We start from the raw sequence: 21,778 nt of genomic DNA on the forward strand, positions 1-21,778 counted from the left end.
TCACCGTGAGTGCTCATGTGCTGTACTGTTTTGCTTGTGCTTCAAAATTTTGAGTTGTTGTTGCTCTGTTTTAGAACAAAATGTTAAACAACTCCCTGATAGCAAGCATTGCCTTTACCAAGAGATTGGAACGGTGGAGAGGGGCATGATGTATGCTGGGGGAAAACTCTTTCCTCCGGCATGTTTCTACAGCTAACTGCATGCTACTGAGTGGACCCACTTACACATGTTTGTGGTTGTGCTGTTCTGTGATATTCTACCCATCTCCTCCAGCTATTGATCTGCTTTAAGGCCAAAAACCCTTAATTTAATTCTGCGGACAGCTGAAGAAGAAATGCTGCTTTAAAACGTTTAGAAGCAGGATTGCATTTTAGAAATGACAACCATGACTTCTATCTAAAATGATTTTTGAATACAGTAAGTGTCATACTTCTGTTTGTATTTTTCATGACAAGGCATACAACTGTATCTCTGTTCACTGAGTTGGGAGCACTAGAAGTATATGACAAAAAGAATACTTAGATGTTGCTACTGCTGGGTAGTTTTTCTTGATGTAATGTTTTAAGAACCCAAAGTACAGGAAAAAAAAAACTACTATATGGAGAGGCAGTGTTGGTTGTGTTTGGTGTCCAAATGGGTAAAGATAAAATTTTCTTTAATAATTTAAAGTGGATTTGAACTCAGACTTCTAAGAAGCAAAATATGGAAAATTAGACATATTTCCTAAAACATTTGCTTATATGATTTCCCATAAAAAGCATACATGAAATCTGCAAACACTGTTTTCATGTCCTGTGTCTAGTAACCCTGTTTTATTTCATATTCATTTCCATATCTGATACTGAAAATGGACCAGTGTTAACTCTGCTACTGTCGACTATACGTAAGCTTAGAGATGTTAGCCACTTTGTAATCCTATTAGTGTCTACCTAACATTAGGGTCCATGCCACATGGCAAGCAGCGTGCATCTTCCAGTGAGTTAGCAAACTGTCTAGACAGCATTACCTGCATGCGGGATTGTGGCCTAATCAAGCCAATTCTCCAGGTCCAGTCAGATCCAGAGAGATCTGATACAAATGGCTGAACTACTAAGCTGGACCTTTTTATTTTCACTCTCCAAGGTTTTCATTTCAGAAAATGGAAATCACAGATTTTTTTTTCAGTTGCTTATTATTGAAAATAGAATGGTCATTGTTTTTAGGGAAAAGAAAGTATTAATTTTCCTTCCCTTTTGGCTTCTCTTAATTTTGTAGGTGCCTCTGAGTAGGTAGGTACTATTGCATGCTGGAAAATCACAACACTTCTTCATAAAATTCTCCATTGCTGCTGTTTGATTGCTTACTATTAATTCTTGGATGTGCTGTTGGAGTTACTTACTGATTGCCAAGCAAAGCACAGGGGGAAAAATACATATTTTACTGTGAGCCCCCCCCCCCAAAAAAAAAAGGCAGAAAAAAAGCAGCTAGCTTTTGTGCAAGATTAATAAGGAAAAACATTCTTATTTATTGTGCTCAGCAATTATTTGCTGTCCCAGGAGCAACGAAGATAAATATTAAACCTTTAGTCAACTTCTCTGATTGAAAAACAGGAAATACGGTGAATTTTCGGTATTCCATGTTCTTATTTAATTATAGATTTAAGGAAGCTTGTTGCTGTGTATATTCAGGAAAGCTACATCATTGAACATTAAGATTGGGAAGTCATTCAGTTAAAAATTAAGAAATGTGCATGTCCCACTGTAACTAGACATTGTCAAAATATTTCCAAGAGAATACAGAGGACATGGTTAATTTGAATGCTTTAAGGCCACGTTAAAGTTCATGCTACTGAAGTATGGCAGTGAGCAAATGCCTGTTCCTTAGACATGTTAAGCAGTTTTATCCATTATAGGCAATCATGTTAGCATAAGGCAAAGTTAAAGGAGCATTTTAAAATTAGTGTATTAAGTGTAATACCCTATTTTGAAACAGCAGGGTCAGCAGGGAGGTCAGCACATCAGAATTGAGCTAGGTGAGTGCTTGGCATGAGTGAGTTCCAAAGCAGTACATTTTCATTTGAGTTTCCTGCCAGAAAATTCATCTTTGTCTGAACTGAAATGTTTTCAGATTTCTTGGTTTTATGATAATATATGGTTATTTGTTAAAACCTCTCAAGTCAGTATTTCCAAACCAGAATTGTTTTGAAACTTTTGATCTGTGAGCTATTTAGGCATTTTTATTTTATGCTGCAATACATTTTGAAATGTTGAAATATGCCCCAAAGTGAACATTCTGTTTTCTAACTGTATCTAAAGAGGAAGATTTCTAGCCTTAGAGTAGCTTAATGTGGGAGTGGTGCCCCCTTAGCATGCAGTACAGGTGGTGCTCACTCGGTAAGAAGTTACTTACTATTCTCTGTACTGTCTTCATCCAGTGTATGACCCTGTTCATTTTATACTATAAATTATTCAAAACTCTCTGAAGACAGAGTAAATAATTTCCTTACAGGTTTTCTCATGGCTTTGTTATCATAACATCATAGTTCCTTACAAATGCTAATGAAATGAATTTCACAAGGCTCCTGTGAGGAGTTTATTCCCATTTTACACATAGGAAGTGAAATACAAAGATTAAAGCCGATTTATGTAACTGGAAAAAATAGGCAAGCTTTCACATATACAAACATGGGCTGTTTTTTCTGCCTATATCAGTCAGTCTAATAAAAGAGATTGCCTCCTTTTACAAATATGGCTTCACTTGCCTCCTTAGGCAATGACAGCAACAGTAACAACACTGTTACAAAGATTAAAGCCAGAAATTTTGAAATGTTGACTTATTTTGGCTACCTGCTTTGAGGAACTTAGAGTCCAATCTTTTTTCAAAGCATTTTTTTGAGGACATTGTATTTTCCAAGCATATCTCTCATTGCCTCATTTGCAGCTGTGATTGCTTGGCTTTCCTGCAGATCTGAATTCAGGGAGTGGGTCTTGGGGTCCTGGAATGGGTGCCTGGGAAAAAGAGAGCAGCCTCGTGGCTGTGAATGAAAGCTTTCATTTATGAGATCTGCCTATATCACCTTAGAGTTTAATGGCCATTTGCCAAGGCTCTCTTCTTTTCCCTTAACCATGTAATCATGAACTTCCTTTCTCCTTTTCTACTTTCCTACCTCCTTTATTTCGCGCCTTCCAACTTCTGTAATGGTGGAGGCAGGGATTATTACTGAACCATTATCAGTAGAAATTTGACTTTGTCCTAGGATGGGACCATCCTCAGCACTAAGTAAGCCATCAGCCTTCAAATGTCTGCACTGCTATAAGGCTGGAGAGTGGAGGTTGAAGAGAAAAAATGTTATGTCCATCAGAAACAGCGAGTCACAGAAAAATCAATAATCCACCTCCCGCCCAAGATCTCACCATCCTTTTATAGCTAGGGCATAACTATGCCCTTAAGACAGAAGCCTGTCTTTGTTTCACACCAGCTTTAAATCCCTAACTACTCTCTTTTTAAATATCTCTGAATCAGGGCCTTGAACTCAGGCCAGAAGACGAACAAATGAAACTAAGTTAATGATGAATACTCATAGCAGACAAGCAATATCAGTGAGGTTCAAAAATCCAGGATTTTTGTAGCAGTCTATGGCCAGAGGGAAGAATGTTAGACTCAAGTACTAGCCTGTTATAAAACATTTTTTTTAAATGTGTAGTTAAATAATTAGCAAATCTCTCTTGTTTGGGAGTAGCATGTGTGGTGAGCTAAGCAGGCTGGAGTTCCATGTGTAAGCATTTTTTGAGATGTGCATGCATGCTTAATAAGGGCAGTCTTTCACCTCATATCTGTATGAGGTGAAAATATGAGGTCTCACCCGAAGAACCAGTAGAGATGGGACTCCACTGCATCAGACAGGGCTCCTTAGGAATAGCCTACAAAACAGCTGCTTGTCTGTGAAAAGGGTACGAGCATGTAAATTCACACCATGCCGTTGCAATTTCTGTTCATCTTTTTGCAGAGTACAAATAACTTGGTTTTTCACAGCAACTAAGTACTACCCTATTAGTCTCTGTTGTTACTCTGCGCACTGAGTGGGAATGCTTTACCTGAGTGTGTTCATCCCAAAAGCTTTTGGTAGCAGTGAAAATTGTGGCCTGATAACGTCGTCGTAACGCTTGAAGGTGTAATTATGTTCGTCTTGATTAATCCTGCATGATAATTAGCAGTGCAGGAAGTTTGCAAGATCAGGGATAGCTTTGTGAATGACTGTAGGAATTTCAGTCTTCTCTGCATGGCTACATGTGGCGGCAGTAAGTTGAAGGTTCCCATTTTGCAATGACCAGAGTCAAGCAAATGTCACAGTCTCTTTGGTCGTATTCTTCCAAGACAGATTCACCAGAACTTGCCAGTACGTTTTGATTTCTCGGCTGGTCAAGGAGGGAGGGAAGAGAGAAGAGGCTGCCCAACTCTGAGGAAAAACTGTTGAGTAGTGAAATACTTCCCCCTTGGCCCTGCAATCGGAGCAGTAAGTTGCTCATCCCTTGTTAGGTTAAGCCTTGTAATTTTTGCCTTCTATGCTGATCCTGCTGCACAGAAAGTCCAAAGTCCAAAAGTCATGAGCCCAGACAGTGTCAGTTATATCCAGGGACTGGTACTGGATTTGAACATTGCCAAGGTTGGACTGTATTCAGAAGCAGGACCTAAGTCAGCACTTGTTTCCTAAGGACTGAGTTTTTTCCTCCTTTCAGTTTAGAGCCTCAAATGCCATTTGTTTAATATTGCTGTTTAAATAATGATTTATAAGACTCCAAGCCAGCCATGCTACAGCTTAATGACTAGTATAATTTATGGATGCCACAGGCTACATAAACACTGCTGTAAATATAAAGGATGTCTCCCACAAATTTTACTTTGATTCTTATTTGATACCATTCATTTTCCCTCCCTTACATATCTTTTGTGTGCAAGTCTAGACCACTTGACTAAGCAGTCAAGGTCATTCTTGCTCACGTGGCCAGGAATGACTGAGGCTGTGAAATCAAATGTCTATTTTCATTGTAAAATATTTTAATTAAAAATTAAACTTCCTTGAGCTTGGATACAAGCATCTGCATCAAGTGGCCCATTAAAAGAGTCATCAGTATTTGGGCTTTTTTTTCAGTTACCTATTTATCTTACTAGTTAATCTTCTTCTTTATCCAATTTGGTTTGCCTTTGTGCATATACTGAGCATGCAAACAGAAGACAGGAATAAATCACGCACAGTCACAGAACCCAACCTCTCTGTCAACTGCAGCTTAGCTATTTGTGTTCTCTAACCTATACAAGGAGCATTTATATGTGTGTCTAATGCAAATCTGAAGTAATTCAAGCCCCGTCTCCACGAAAATAAATGAGCAGGCAAATGTGCTGTGTTGTTTTGGAGGAAAAGCTTCTGGAATTTCTTGATGTCTGGTTGCAACTGATGGCTTTTAAATACCACAGTCAATTGCCTTCAGGAGATTTGTGTTTTTGGGCTACAGCAAAGACACCCGGAAAGACAGTGGGGCTCTTGAATGCCTTGGTTATATTAGAAAAAATGTCTATGCAGCTGTGCACATGGAAAGTTGAGTGCCTTTACAAAGTTATAATATTTGGAGTTACAGTGTTTGGAATAAACAGAACAAATCCATTCCCTACAACAACCCCTCCTCTGATTCTCTGCCTATGATTTTGGAATACAGCAGCTGCTGAAATAAAACACAGGCATTGCTAAAAAGATTGCAGATAAGCCATGAGACATGAGAGTTGGAAATGAACATGGGAGTTTCTGCAAAACTGTCTTTGGAGGAAATTCAGAAAGGCAAAACAGTTCTGAATTTAACTAAGACTTTAACATTTTAAAGAATGTCATAGTGTCATTAGCCTTATGGAAATGCTCTGAGCCTTGTTTCTTATCTGTTCCTTAGGTGATATTTGCAGCAACACAGTGCCACAAGGGTTTATTGCTTACACCTGGGAGGAGAGTATCACTTACTAAGTTACCAGCCTTGTTTCTTTCGGCATCCTGGCTTTGCCTTGAAGCACCTCCCCGTGCTCTGCCGGGAGCTGAAGCTGGCTTACGACGTATGAAGAACTTTGATTTTGGCATGGGAAAGGCTCTAAGGAACATCTCCAAGGGTGCATATCCTGCAAGGAGTGCTGCAAGGGCAAGGAGGAAGTCTTCTCACTGCCTTAAGCTCTTACTGAGAAGCCTGCAAAAGTTGCCAGCAACCAGCTCTGAGTTACTTGGTCTATTTTTTTTTCTTCACAGTTCTCTGTTGTGAGGCCTTGACCCTGACTGCAATACAAGAGCACTGTGCAGCCTGCATGCTGCAAGCCAAAATTGCTCTAAGGCAATCAAAAAATATGAGCTGACAATAACCAGAGCACCCTTTTCAGGAGCTGGGGTCCTTTATTAAGAAGATTTGGCATGTATTGCCCCCACTCCTGAATTGATTTGTACCATAAAATAAGCTTGAAAAGAAATAGTGTTTGTTTTCCTACATGCTTCATTAATTTCTAGTTTTGGCAGGCAATATAACTGAAAGTCTCAAGCACGCATCTAATTGAATCACCAGTGATTCCCAGCTCCCTGTAGTACCAAAGAACATGATGTAGCTGTGCTGTTTAGCAAGCACGGATGAGTTAGGCAAACAATGGCTCATTCCGCCCAAAGGCTTTGGTTTAATCTTTAGTACTTACCCATTTAATATGAGACAGGGTAGGAGTTGTTGCAATGGGGAATTCGCAGCACAGACCTCTTTGTACTTCTAGATCTGCCCTCTAGGAGTAGTGAGCTGGAAGCACATCTGTCCAGAAAGTCAGGAAAGCTTTAGTGCATTGTGTCTTCAGTTATATTTTTTGTAGAAGGGACTCTTGCACTGATCAAACTTGCCCCTCTCCATACCTAGGTGGCTGATCTAGAGGGTTTTTGTTTGTTTTTTGTCCTTGTTCTAGTGTCTTGCTTAGCCAGAATCAAAGGACTCAGGTTCAGAGAAGTCCTGTGGTAAGGAAAATTATACCCATCAGGCTGGATGATCTCTGACTTTTCAGCAGTCAAGGAAACCAAGAGCCTCCAGAAAAGGATTATACTAAGAGAGTACTCAGGGTCATTTTTCAATGGATGATACCAGCTTCTAATCTTATGTTCAATGATCCCCGGCTCCTTTCCACGTTACTATTTTTTTGCTGCTTAATATAGATAAAATGAATTAGTGATTTTAGTATCCTAGTAGATTCAGATTGTTGTGGGACACCTGACTGGCCTCATGGGGAGGGGAGTTCAGGATGCAGGAATGGGAGTGAGTGGAGGAGAAAAATAAAGCTGCAAACACAAGTCAGACTCTTTTCTCTCTTGCAGAGGATGATACATTCAAGTCATAGGTAATGCAGGCCTACAGGAGGGAATGAAGAAAGCTTGTGTGCTTTCCTAGCCATATAGCCATGTTATTTTGGAGCTAGAGAGAAAGGATATCAGTCTTCAGGATTGGCAATCTAGCAGTAAATTCACACAATTAAAAATCTGTCATACATACTGTATTGTTCTTCAGAAGTAAAGCAGAGCAGGATGTAGGATGTAGGATTTCAGCCCTCCTTTCACAGGTCAGAGCTGCCCTCCAAGTTAAAACACCAGAAATGCCTGGGGAACTGAAGTTCTCTAGTATGTGGACTGCTAGGTATTTGGCAAGATCAAACATGTCAAACAAAATTTTAAAAATTGCTTTGTCAGGATTTCAAAGTTTGGAAATGGCAGAACAGTTGATCTTATGGTACGATTATATTCCTTACCCCAATGATTACATACTTTCAGAGACCTGGATTGCAGGCTGGGATGCTTCAAGGAATATTCTCCCCTTTGGTGTCTTCCAGGATACTATGACCTATTCATTGGGAGGGGGACAATTCACTGATATGAAATTGCTTTGTTTTTCTCTAGGATCTGCTTCTGGCTCAAAAATGGCTCTGGAGGGTTCTTTCAGCTGTTGGAATGGAACAGTGATCCGACTGGGGCAGGCATGTGACTTTATCAGGGACTGTGCCAAGGGAGAAGATGAAGGAGATATGTGCAGTGAGTAAAACCTAATCTCCAGCCTACATCCTTCCTTTTTCTTCTCCTTCAGGGAGATGGAAGCTGAGTTGCTGTTTCCAAAAGCAAAAAATTGCTTTGAATTTTAATGCCTGAAAGTTCAATACTAATTAATTATTTCAATACTATCAAAACAACAGTATCCTGCAGAAGACACACATTTTCTCTGGATATCTGCCTGGAAATGACCACTCAGTGCATTCCTATACTGGCCTGCATTAATACTGCAACAGATTCTCAAGTTGCTCTCACTGCTTCATCTGTCCCTAAGTTCTGATCAAAAATACAAAGGAAATAGAGCTTAAATACCTAGATGCCTTAAGAATTATGAAATGTATGCTTTGTGCATGTTTCACATACACATGCTTTCCATCAAAATGTATCACAATATCTAGCAAAAAGAGGAGGAAGGAGAAGACTTCCAAGGTAAGAAAAATAAGTAGTAAGGAACTTGTCTTTCCTCAGTCCCAGTCCTGTACTTTCAACTCCAGCTCCTGGATTTTTGTAATTTTTCTTGTTCTTCATCCTTCCTTTGGCAGTCAGCAGTCACAGAATATATATCAGAAGATACACAGTGACTTGATTTTTCCAAAATCTTTCTAATTCTGAATATTTCTGTAACTGTGTTGTTTCACTCTAGATAACTTAGGATTTTCCTCTGACAGTCCTAAAGATGTTGTTTCTATGCTTTTACATGTTCTACCTGTAGCATGTTCACCATTGTCAGACTACTGATAGTGAGGGGTGCTGTATTGTCAGCCCTGTGGCTACCCATATGGCAAGTATATTATGGAAAATAATCTTTGATGGTTCATCATTTACCTCTTGAAAATTTGTGTCATGTCTGATCTAGACTATGGACTTCTGCATGAAGCTGCATTGATTTGATATGCAAAAAATGTGCTCCCTGCCCAAAATGCCTGTACTGGCAAAAGCCACTGGCAAGGAGGAAGCAATCTCAGGTTAGCTTTCAAATGGGACAGCCAGAGCAGAGAAGAATCTGGGTTAGATAATTCAAACAAGTTTTGTTGATTTGGGTGAGGTCACCCAGAGAAGTAATAGGTTTTGTTGATGTGGAAAACAGAGGTTTGGCCTGGGACCAGCTGGTAAACTAGTTAAACCCTAGAAATGGTACATCTGGCCATCATGTCAGAAGTTATTACAATTTGAAATTATGTGCCTTAATGACACCTGCTCAGTGCGCCTTATATTCACTTTCACACCAACATCACTGCTGATTTGCAGCTGTTTAGTACCAGTAATGTTTCATATTACTAGTATCAAAACCTCCTTTTGCATAAGAACTTTCAAACATAGCATTAAAAACTTCTAATGGAATTTTTATTGTGTTCTACATTTTAATTAAAAAGCTTAGTGAATTAAGATAAATAATAGATTGAGTGTATTTTCATTTCATTACTAGCACAGAGGCATATTATTTACTCAGTCTATAAAATGGATCAACTGTATGTCCAGATGTATTTCTGTGTCTGTCTGCTCTATGGCCCTACCTTGTGAGGGTAATCCTGTCTATACCAGTAGTAACAGTAGCACGGACAAGATGAGGTTTTACTAATCATGGTTCCAACCTAAACACTACCGTAGAGAGGAGCAGGCCTAGAGGAATGTTTATTTTCATTCTATTATTTTCAAATATTGGATGCACTTCTTTCTGGTGGCCTTCAGTATTTGTATCAGGATCTCCTTGTGCCCCTAGCTGCCTGACTGTATCCCACAGTGAGCCAATTGGTAAAGTGACCAGTCCCTCTCTCACATACTCTATGTGCAGGGTTTGTTTGGTTGTTTTTTCCCCAGCACACAGCATTAATCTGTAGCTATTTCTCTACAGCAGTGTAGCAACCGTAGTCATGTCAGCTAATAATTTACTGAAAATACATAGAACATAAAAATCAGAACATTATTAACCAACTTTCTGTTTAGCAGAGCATCTCTCCCCAGCCTTGAGAAAAAGATCATGTGACTTATTTTCAGCTACAGGTGCTTGGAATGAGAGTTCTTAAACCATCCCCTATTCCAAGAAACAAACAGCATTGGCTTGCCTGAGCGTGTAAGAGTTTGGATTGTCACTATATCTGCTAGCAATAACTTAGGAACCTGTTCAGTTCTATGGCTGAATTCTCTACTTTTGCTTTTAGAGTGTGCTGAATATTGTTGATATAAGATTTTTCTCAAAACAAAATTTGATCTAGTATTTCACGTCAGTTACATCTACGTGTCCGCCCAACACAAAACATATGTCATCTTTCAACATTTCAGTTGTCATTTTAGTCTTGAGCAACACAGATGTTTTCATCTTTTTTTTTTTTTTTTTCTAAGTGTCACAAAAAGATGTTCATATACATAAAGCAGGGTAAGGGCTTTCCCAAGTGCTTCTACTACTTACACAAAAGAGCTGTCAGAAAAGATGTAGTCATGCTTGAAATTGAGGGGACATCTTTTAAAATTGTGATTAACTGAAGGCTTCTATCTTTGAGCTTAAAGAAGATGTTTTTTCCTTTCTAATGTGTTCTAGTTGTGCACATACAGAGTACGTGTGTGTGTGTGTCTTCCTTTCATTTGATTTTTGTTCTTTTGTAGATGAGAAAACCTCCATAAAGCCTGCTGTTTGTTAACATCTCTTTACTTATTAATGGCCAATGAAATGTCACAGTGCTTGTTCTGCCTGCAACCAATTAGTGTTTGTAGAGAGTGTAAAATCAGAGGGGATTGACCCCTGGAGAAAAGAATGTTGCTGTTTGAGTCCTAATCAAATACTCTTTGCAGAAGCAAAAGACAGCTTCAAAGAGGCAGACGTGGAATTAGATGCCAAACCATGTTGATTTGAGATCAGACATACAGATTTAACAGACTGGTAGAAGAGCAGAACTGGAAATTACTTTGCAGAAGTATACTTTGGAGACATACATTAAGATTTCAGATAGTGCTCTTTCTATGTCTTGGCTAGTAAATTCATGCTTATGAATCATAACTTACTGAAAAAAAAAATCTTTCCTCCTGTTGTAGTAGAGAGAATTATGTGTGTCAGGTATCTGTTATGCTGCAAGACAGAGATGAGAACCAGATTTCTGCTAAGACAGACTAACTGAGCTCTGCATTGCAAAAGAGGAGAATTTGTTTCAGTAGTTCTGTACATCTCTTTTTAGGGAACAAGATCTTGGATTTTGATTCAGGAATCTTTTGTTTCAGTGCAGCAAATCTAGGCAAACAAAAAGTTTTCCTGGAAAAAAAAATGGGTTAATGGTGTGAAGCATGTAGAAAAGTCATGAATATGTTCAAATTTAAAAAAGAATGGAGGTGCTGATAGTATGTTTATTTTCTAGAGACTAGAGCTTAGAGGATTCACCCAGGACAGGGCAGACCCAGGACTGAATCCTTCTTCTGCATAAGTGGATTTGAATCCATATCTGTTTCCACAGACAGTTTCCAAGACTGTGGTATGGAATATACACTGGGGAAGAAATAGTATTACTCAGTCTCTCCAGGGTCTGCTGTTCTACATTGTACAAATGTTACCTGGAATAGGGATAAAAGCTAATGTGCCCCACTTTTCAAATAAGTTCCTTAACTTATTAAGAGTAATTAGCGTTATAGAATAATTTTCACTCTTTGCCTCATTGAATATTTAAGGATGTTAAACAAAATGGATTCCATTAACAGGTGAAAGAGGGAAGTCTAATATCTGATATATCATTATTTGAGTGATTAAAGCTGTTTTGTGTGGTTGGAGAAGTGCATACACTTGTCAGTCATAAGACAGATGGTAGCCAGAATAGAAAACTGTAAAGTCTGAATTTGTGATAACATGAGTAAGTGACAAGAAAAGCATGGATAATGAATTCTACAGGGGCCAGTTTACTTTCCAGGCAAAAATACATTAGGAAATCAGTGGATTCATTTATGTCCTAGTGATAGATAAAGCCCAGAAGAATCTTTCTGGAAGCAAATTTATGTAGTTGTGACCTGTTGCCTTCCAATGCTCTCTTAAGGTTCCTGTCTTGCATACACTAATCCTTTTACTTCTTTCTTGATCAAAAGTTCTACCTCTAGCAACAAATTCTAACCTCTGGCAGTTTGAATCTCAGCAACGCTATCTGACATTAAAGGAGAACTCTTTCTTTCTAAACTGAAATATATTTTTCTTCTCACAGTCTGTTTCTAATAGAATCTGGTAGACCAAGCTGTCTTGGTAGTATAGTGGTAGCCACTCAAAACAAACTTACATTTAAGGTTCATGAGCTTCTTTAAAATGCTTGAGTAGTTGATCTTTTTGTCTTCTGAGATTTTCTCCTACATTTATTAAAAGTTCATAGATTTTTAAAGACCAAAATAGCCTCTTATGCATATGTCTTTTATATTATGAGTTTGGAATTACACCCCAAAATTTAAACTGTAATATTTGGTTGATTTAAATCAAGTTTTGTTTCAAGAGACAAATGATAGAGAACCTGCTCCATCTTCTTCATAAATTATTCCAATTGCTGATTTTTCCTGCTATTAAATGATGAATAATTTGAGTTAAAGCTAGAGAGCCTTGAACTTAATTACCTTTCAAGCAAAATCTAAATCATTCTGAAAGCTTGAAAATATTTGGTTAAGAACAAGTTTAACACCCCTACAGCTTCTGTCTACTTCATCACTCAAATAAAAGCAGAGACTTTTGCTTCTTTAAAGTACTCCAATCTCTTTGGATTACTGTATTATCTGTCCTGTGTTCACAAGCTGCATCTTGATCTTGCTAAGATCTAAATCTTTTGAAGTTTCTGTTACTAATGATATGCAACATGACAGGTTTCAGTAACTTCTGCCATCATGTTTACATGATTTTCCAGTAAAATCAGGGAAACTTCCCCTCATCAGTGCAGTGTCTAGTACCGTGGCTAGTCTTTACTATGCTAATGTGAGTTTTAAGTATAAACACTGAGAAGTACACTTTGACAGAGAATTGCTATTCGAAGAGTTTTCTATGAAGTAGCAATAAATGGAATCACAGGTTTTTTATTTTTTTAGTTTTTATACAAAGTACAAAAAAGCAGAAGAGAAAAATACCTCCAGTGTATAGGACATTTGAAAATTCATAAAAGATTAATTTTTAAAGGAGGAATGAAGTCTATTGAGAAAGTAATCACTTCCTTTTATGCCCTTACTTGTTCTACAGTGAGCTTTTTCTGACCTCCAGGCAGGGTTTGCTACTTAGATGACTCCTCCTGCTACTCTAACTTGTTTACATCATTCTAGATAGCATGTAGCCATGAAGTGAATTTGGTTGGACACCAAGCCAAGCTGTTTCAGTAGGAATTCAGGACACATTATAATTTGTCATATTCTTCAGCTCCCAGCCACAGGCTGCACAATAAAATATAATTGAGTTCTGTAGAGGAGTAAAACACAGGAAAGCATCCATCTGCTTAACAGTTCCACCTTTAAAGACTGGGCTGAATGAATTTGGAGATTTTTTAAAGGAAAAACTTGAAAAAGCCTTTAACTTGAGTACAAATTTTGGTCTTTTCGTAACAGATTTGGATGGAATGACAAAACAGTGAAACATGGTTCTCATCTCCATGTCAAGTTCAGCATTTAAATGTGACCCTACTAAAAAGCCATAGGTGCAAGATTTGTTTCAGTAGCCCCTGTGAAATGAGTTGTGATTCAGGTTCCTATCAGATCAGTCAGATATTCCTGATCTGGACACTATAGTTATGGTGCTCCCCGGTTGTTTTCTCAGGATAGACCAAGGAGTAAATGAATGAACCACTGACAGTGAGTTGCCTTCTGAGGTGTATAAATCAGAGCTGAGGCACTGTGAGCAGGTATGTAATTGATCTCCAATTTCAGTCAGTGAGTTCTGATGATATTGAAACATTTTGAGTGATCCAGTGTTTGGATACTGATGCCTCAGCATCTGGTGCCTACTTTACAGATAAAAAGCTTCAGAGAAGAAAATTCCTTTATAGTCATGAGATCTGAGTTCAGGAGCTTGCTCTTCTCATAGAGAATCTAATATAGTTGCTGGTAGCATCTGAACAGAACATTCTCTTGTTTTAGGAGTTTATAATCTGTCCTACTTTTTGTAAGACAAGAAATTTTAACTGACTTCAACAAGCAGTTGAAAGGCAAAACAAGTTTCCTGGTTATGTGGCTTTATAATGTGTTTGCTGTTTTGAAATTCACTTGAAATTTGCTTTTGTCTTGCAGTTTTAAGCAAATTTCTTCTCTTGTTCTCTTTCTTGAAAAATAACAATGAAGATGAACATTTTTATTGTGCAGTTTGGGGGAACAGAGAGGGAAAAAAATATAACCTAATAGTTGTTAGCACAGATTTCAGTACATAGTGGTAAAAAAAATGTGAGAATTCAGGAATATCGTCATCCATTTTACAGCTGCAGCTGATCATCACAGCAGGTTTTCAGCGTATCTAGAGAAAGACACCCTTATTGTGCCAACATGTTCAGGGGATTTTTACAGCTAGGCCTAAGGACTGGTTAGTCTGTGTACTGGAGTAAAATGATCACTCTTTACTACTTTTCTGGCATCTTTAATCCATAATGCATCCCTGTATTGAAAGGGCACCTTCTTCTGGCAGGCTAACTTTGTGCTCTACCTACCTTCTCATAAAACCCAAACTGTACCCTTTTTAGTACTGGGAAGCATACTGGTACCTGGCAGAATTGTCAGCTGCTGCCTAGGTACAGAATCTTTATTAAGAATCTGAAAGCACTGAAAGTCACTTTATAGAGGTAGCAATTTTACATGACATTTTACAAGGTCCATTTTTTTCTGAAGTACTTAAGAAGTGTAGGATCTGGCTTCATGCTGAAGAAGAAAAATGCAAAGGTAGAACCAAACAGTGGTGGAAAGTAGGGAGGCAGTGAGATTGGGTTTGGGGTTTTTTTTAAGGATGATGGGGTAAGTTTGGTAAATTTGCCTGAAATCCCAAGCCAGTGACAGAATGAGTGGACTTCAAAACCTGAAGGCATGGCTTAAAATAAACTGTTCTCTTTTCATCCATTCAACTCATCAAACATATACAGGGAGATATGGGCAGTTCCACAGGTGCAGAAGCTGAAGCACAGAAGGATTCAGAGCTTAAACTGAGAAACAGTGCTGGGATGGATTGGCTAGAGACCTAGACTGTGATGGAGGAGAAGCAAGTTAGGAACTTATCGCTATCCAAGATTTCCCTTCACAGGGCTACAGAATCAGTGGTTAGGAAAGCCATCTCCAAATTGTAACTCTGAGTGAGTTTATATTTTTAGAGTTGCAGAGGTCAAGTATTTAGGAGTTCTTGTAGTGTACACTGAGATGTGTCATCTTATTCTGAGGGCAGTCATGTAGTCACAGTCTGGGTGTTGCTTCCCCACTACCACCATCTTCACAGTCAGGTATGTGCGTGACTCTACATGAAAGGGCTGTACAGGGTAGCTGTGGAAATGCTGGCATGTCCTGGGTAGCTCTGTCAGAATAACCGTTCCAGCTTCTCCATGTGCCCAGAGCCTCTTCTTCAGCTCATCTGTGTTGTTTTGTGTGTGTGTGACTCTCCCTCTTGCAGAAAAACTTCCTTCTGGCTTTTACTGTTCATTTGAAGAAGGGGACTGTGGCTGGATGCAAGTCTCCTCTGCGTCCCATGTTTCTCCCTGGCAGATTGGAAGCCCAGAGTACAACCGTTTTCCTTCACTAGAAGGTATGTGAGAGTAACTAGTGGGTGTGGAGAATGAGCAGCAGAGAGCAAAAATAGCATTTCTCTCTGCTGCTGCTTTTTTACCCTCTCATTTACTTCCTAAACTTCCTTCACTTTTCTCATTGTCCCTTGAGTTCCACTTCTATATATAATTACTCTGTACTTTCTTCCCCTACCCAGATTCCAGGAGTTTATTTGTAATCCTTCTCTTACAAACCTTTGAAGGTTTGTACCTTGGGCATTGAACTGCTGGTTGAATTTTGGCAAAAGGGCTACTTGCCAGCATAAGCTTTTTCTTGATGCAATAATGTGAATCATAGGAAGCATTTATTGCTTAGGCACAGAGCAACTAAAGGGATACAATAATAACAGCAGAGTTGATGAATCCAGAGTTAAACATGAAGAGTAAGGTTGTCTACTTCTCCATGAATGAGTACAGACTTCAGTGTAGCTGTTCTGATTCATACCAGTTGGTGGCTCAGCCCGCAGTATCACGGAACACAAAGAAACTGAAGCGTAGGTAAGCAAGAAGGAAAGAGGTAGAAAGAGAGCACTATGGAGAGTTGGTACTAAATTGTGAATGATTTAGGATTTATCAATCTTGTAGATGCAATTTTAGCATAAGCCCAAATATCTAGGCTCCAAGCATTGACGCCCACCTAAGCAGGAAGACAGAGCTGAAATAGTGCAAATACATACATTTCCTCCCAGCACTATCAATGAAAAATACTAGTGTTACTAGTGCCCTTGTTCCTCTTGGTACAACAAATGATTAAAGGAGTAAAGGGGCCTCCAACTGCATTAATATTACTCTGACACTATTTTGGCATAGTTTTGTTTCATTCTGAGGTTTTTTTGGACCAAGATAAAGATTCTCTTCCAAGTTACTTTTTGCTTATAGAAGATACATTTTGTTACGTACCCTACAAGGAAGATAAATCCCAAGTCATGGATGAACAAAAGATAGCTGTAGGAGGAATGTAGCCAGACTATTTAAATATATTGCCTTAGTGTGTCCCTCAGGTTTGTGAAGCTCTGTTCCTAATAAATGAAAATGCCTTGTGCCATCCTCCTATAATAAGGACTTCGCACAGGTTCTGGGGATGTTTCCACAAACCCTGAACCCAGAGGTGCATACTACAGTTTGACTTTATCCTTGCTCTGTCTTTCGTCCAGGTTATGCACTCCTCCTGAACACCAGCAAAGCACCAACAGCAGAAAACAATGTAATGACCAGCCCAGCATTTCCAGCTCCCTTGAGAAACTCCCCCTGTGAGGCAAGTCCTAGTGTTTTCTTTTCTCCTCTATTTTACAAAGATTTTTTGTGAGTGTCTGACTGTTTTTCAAATAAAGACGCTAGATCAGCAGCAGAGAACCACATTCTCTGCTGCTTCATATATAAACTACATATATTTAATGCCCTTGGGTACAGGGGTAATATATAGATATCTGCTTGAAATGCCACAAAGTGAACCCTGAAAATCATGGTGTGTCTTCTCCTTGCTGTACAGCCTCCCATGATGTATTAATGATCTTCATAATTATATAATTATAATATGCTAATGGTAGGGCAGCTGGCATTACATAAATGTAAAGAGAAAGAAGCTTACTGCAATGAACAGACATTATACTTGAAAGATCTAAGAAAGAATAGACTTAAGGACTTCATCTGAGCCACTCAGAAAATACAATATGAGCTTTCTTCTGCACAACCAGGATTCAGGCTAGGAGGTCTTCATCATGCCACACCTCAAATCAACCAATCCTCGTATACCCCTTGCTTATAAGAGTGTGGATGTTAGCAGCAGCAAACATAAATTCATATAGAATGGAACCAGTTCCTCGTTCAAGCAGAAGGGCTATTGAGATTAATGAGACATCAACTTAAGCAAGTATAGTAAGGCTTGCCAGGCAACCTTGCAGAAGTGTTTGTCGCCTTAGAGTAAGGTGTGTTTAAGGCTTAAATTGCAGCATACAAAAAGATACATTGTTTACATCATGTTTAGTCTGTATTGTCACAGATTATATTATCACTGTTTGAATTCATAGACTTATAATTTTGAATGATGGCTAGTGACTTAGAGCATTTCACATCTTGAACAATCACCGCGAAATGTCACACAAGCTCCTGGATCATGGAGCAATGTGGTTTGGGAAAACTGATCCTAACAAAGCATGGGTTGTTTTTTGTTAGTTGAGCATTGACATTGCACTAAACAGACAAGAAAGTCAGGCCCTCTGCTCCGCTGATATTAAAATGCAGAAAGGGGAAGGGATACATCAGAAAGCCCTTAAGAATTAAAATACTTAGAAGAAGAGGGTGTTTCTTCAGCTTGAAGTTTGGTTTATTTTATTTCTGGTGAGTATCTCACTTCGTACAGTGAAATACACCTTTTTAGTCTTGATATATTCATGCCCTCCTTCCTTAGGAAATACATTCTACCTTGCTTTTCCTCCCTTCTGTGACAAAGGCATATGCAGAATCTGAATATTTTAAGACCTTGTTCTGCCATGGACCAGCAGAACAGATTTTTCTTAATCCACATGACACAGGAAGCAGGGTGAATGATTTCCCAGTATGTGTATATTTTTTTCTTTTGTGTACAACAGTGTACATAATTAAACTTGCTGTCGGGGAGAAGCTGCCATATATTTCATCTGCTCACATGCCATCCCACCTCTGTCACTCCCCTTGGCACTTAAAAGGCATGCAGCCTCATCCAGCACTGCAGCTGTCTGTAATAAAGAGTGAAAGAGTTTGGCAAGGGTTTTGTCTCTTGCCTTATCGTATAGTGTAAAAGCTTCTCTTCTCAATGAGCCCCTGGTGGCTTCAGATTCTATTTTACTGGAACAATCTGTTTGTGAACAGAATAAATTAATTCCACTTTTCAGAACACCACAAGAGGAGAAAGGAGATTTCCCCTATACACACTTTTTCTTCCAGTAGGTACCAAGACTTCCTCATAGTAGAATTATAGTCAGAAAAATGGTTGTGAAAATAACGTAGTGCTGTCCTGCATTTATTTACCCTCAATCACTTCCTGATCAAACTAGCTCAAGTTTAGGCACTGAAAGATGAATTTTCTTCTACCTGTTACTGCTGACAGCTCCACCTGGGGCATCATAATCCAAATGGATTCTTTGGCACCTGAAATCCCACTGACAAAACTTGCTCATGATTTGCGAAGCAAAAGGATCTCAGAAAGTGCATGAGGTTTAGATTCATTTATTCTTCCACAGTTTGAGCAAGCCATAAACCTACCCTCTTGCATTTGATCCAGGTCACACATTCCTTTAAATGTCTGCTTGATCTGTTTGCTCATCCACTTCTGTGGGGGTTAGTTCTGACAGCTCATTTCAGTACCCTAGGTACTTGCAGCAGTGTATTGATGATTAGGTTAACTTGGAGACTGTCCTGCGGCTTGTCATTTAATCTCCCTTCTGCCCCTTGTATCCCATGTCTACCCTGGTATTGGCAGGCCCAGAGAAGGCAAGCTTAGCAGAATGCCTAGGGATGAGACTGAGTATGTCACCTCTGGCTACACAGCTCACTTGCCTCTTTTGGGTGAGTGGAACTTATGTGCACGGCACATCTGACTGTGTCAAAATCTGCCACGTGCTATAAGGCCTGAGAGCAACAGGGAGGTGAGCAGCCATCCAGAGTTTGCTGATCTTGACTTCCTTTTCTTCTCTCTCTGCTACATAGAAGCTTTGGGAACCCTACTAAGCCCAGCTTTTGTTGAAGCTACTATTTTTTCCCTAATCCCTTAATTTGCCTCATTTTCATCTGGTCATATTAGACCGTTACACCCATGATAGCTGATCCTGTCTACACTTCAAGAAGCAGGATGTCAGCAAGCAATTACTTCAATCTCGGCATGAGAAACATGCACTGCTGCAGTGCTGTTTCACAAAGGCATCCTTGTTTACTAGGTGGTGATTTCTTTTTTTCTGACCAAAATGCACTTGGAACCAGGACACAGTGTTGCAAAGGAAACAAGCAGATTGCTGTGGGTGCCAGCCACAAGGAGTTTGCTAACACTCCGAGTTCGTTTTTCTCCCTCAACCCTCCTCTCCCACTGTAGTAGTCAGACAGATTACACTGGAAGACTGCCACTGAATAGTCAGAGAAAGTGGCCGCTAACACCATGGAGACTCTGAAGTGGTCCAGTCTGAACACCTTCCCTCTTGGGGTTCTGGATGGCAATTTGCAGCAGTGAGGATCCTGGATTATCTTTGGTGTATATATTGTTGTTAAGTGCAGGACAAGTAGGATCCTTCATCTTTGTGCTCTACTGTGATGTGCCCTCCGCAGCTTGCACTCCATCATCAGAGGATGCTGGGCTACCTGCAGGCTGTGCTGCACTAGCATTTTCTGTACGCTCTAGGAAGATCCTTATTTGCTCATAAAGAGAGTAATTAGCCACACCTACTCTATATTGTACCATATACATTAGAAGAACGGACAGGGTAAAAATACATGCAGGAGATACACTAATATACGTGGCCTGTACTTTCCCACACATGTTTGGGTTTGGCCTGAATGTGCCCTGCGCTTTGTATATAGTTTTATATTGCACTTTGCTCCTGTTTGTTTTGAGCAGCTTTATATTCTAATTTTCTTTGTCCTGCAATATTTTGAAAGGCCAGAGCTGTTAGTTTGTGATGCTGCCCTTTGTTCTTGGTTCAGTTAGTTTTTCCTGTTTGTTGTTTTAATAAAACTTAGCTAGAGTATCCTGGCTTTAAAGACTATCTCGTTTATAGTTCAGACAGTCTTTGTTTCTGTTTCAGGCTGTACATTCAGGAGAGTCCTTTGCGTTGACCCATTAACTGTGTGCTTAATGCCCAATTTGTGAGGAAGAGGGAAACTGCAGCACTTCTATTAAATATTGCTGCAGTGCTGGAACGCTGGACGTTGTACACAAAGTCCGTGAAGAGATGCTCCATTAGGCTGAAGCAGCCAGCAAAGGGATATGCAACAAAAACCCAGAAAGTGCTTCAGGAACTAAACTGGGTCACAGTAATCAAGCCTGAAAATCTTTTAAAGCACATATAAAAGTTCATTGGAGATGAAAGCATGTGGGATTGAACACAGGAAAGAACAGAAAGGAGCAAAGAGTTAATCCAGATAGTGGTCTGATTTAAAGGCAGAATTTATAAAGTTTGATCAATAAAGAACAGCATTTTTCTCCTCTTACCTTCATACTGTAATTATCCCCCTTCCATCTGAGTGAAGTCAGATGGCCTGCACAGATCTGGTGATGCAAAAAGAATCATGGGGTTAGACAATTCCTGATTTATAGAAGAAATCTATATGTATGCTATCAGTAACAGTATTGCAGTCTAGGAATCTGGGAAACCACACTACAGTTAAAGTCCAAGGGAAGTGTTGTCATCTCAGACACAACCTATGGCAAAACTTAATTGCTTTGCTACAGTTGATAGCCATCTGATATATGTAGTGTCCAGATTCTAATGGCCGCCTATTTCTTGGTACTACTGCTAAGATGACAGAGAGCTGGCACAAGAGTTATGCAGATGTCTAGGAAGAGCTTTTGCTTCATGTGGAAGTTCTGGACTCGATGATTCTTCCATGTCTGGATAGTGAGGCAATCCCATCTTCCTCAGTCCAGAATTGTTGCTGGACAAGTGCAGAGTCACATATGTTGACCTGCTTTTCGTTCCATCTTTCAGAAATGCTTGCTGCTGTATGAAGCTTCAGGTCTTGGAGAATGCCATGCTGCCTGTAAATGATAAAAAGTCAGGTTGAACGTCTTCCCAAAGTGGTTGGGCTTCTGTCGTAAAAAGATTCAAGACTAGGTCCAGGACTATGTCATTCTGTAAGGCCTTGATACAATACCTGACTGGGCATCAATGGTTATATCTGTGCTGTGAGATCTTTTTTTTTGATGGATCATGACTGTTACTTCTGTTTTGAAAGTTGCTGCAGAAACATAAACGATCCAGAGACTGATTTTCAGAAAAGCTGTGCTTTACTCAGCACAAGA

The 21,778-nt window shown here is 39.4% G+C and overlaps 1 protein-coding gene across 1 annotated transcript in view; it reads left to right on the top strand.

Moving 5' to 3' along the window:
- Positions 1-21,778, top strand: part of ALK (ALK receptor tyrosine kinase) — a 319,150-nt gene that overhangs the window by 235,210 nt on the left and 62,162 nt on the right. Inside the window, exons 9-11 of the mRNA XM_062573543.1 lie at positions 7,925-8,056; positions 15,642-15,773; positions 16,947-17,047. Coding sequence (XP_062429527.1) covers positions 7,925-8,056; positions 15,642-15,773; positions 16,947-17,047 — 365 coding nt within the window. The remainder of the gene's footprint in view (positions 1-7,924; positions 8,057-15,641; positions 15,774-16,946; positions 17,048-21,778) is intronic.

This window comes from Rhea pennata, chromosome 3 (assembly GCF_028389875.1).
Source record: "Rhea pennata isolate bPtePen1 chromosome 3, bPtePen1.pri, whole genome shotgun sequence".
NCBI lineage: Eukaryota > Metazoa > Chordata > Aves > Rheiformes > Rheidae > Rhea > Rhea pennata.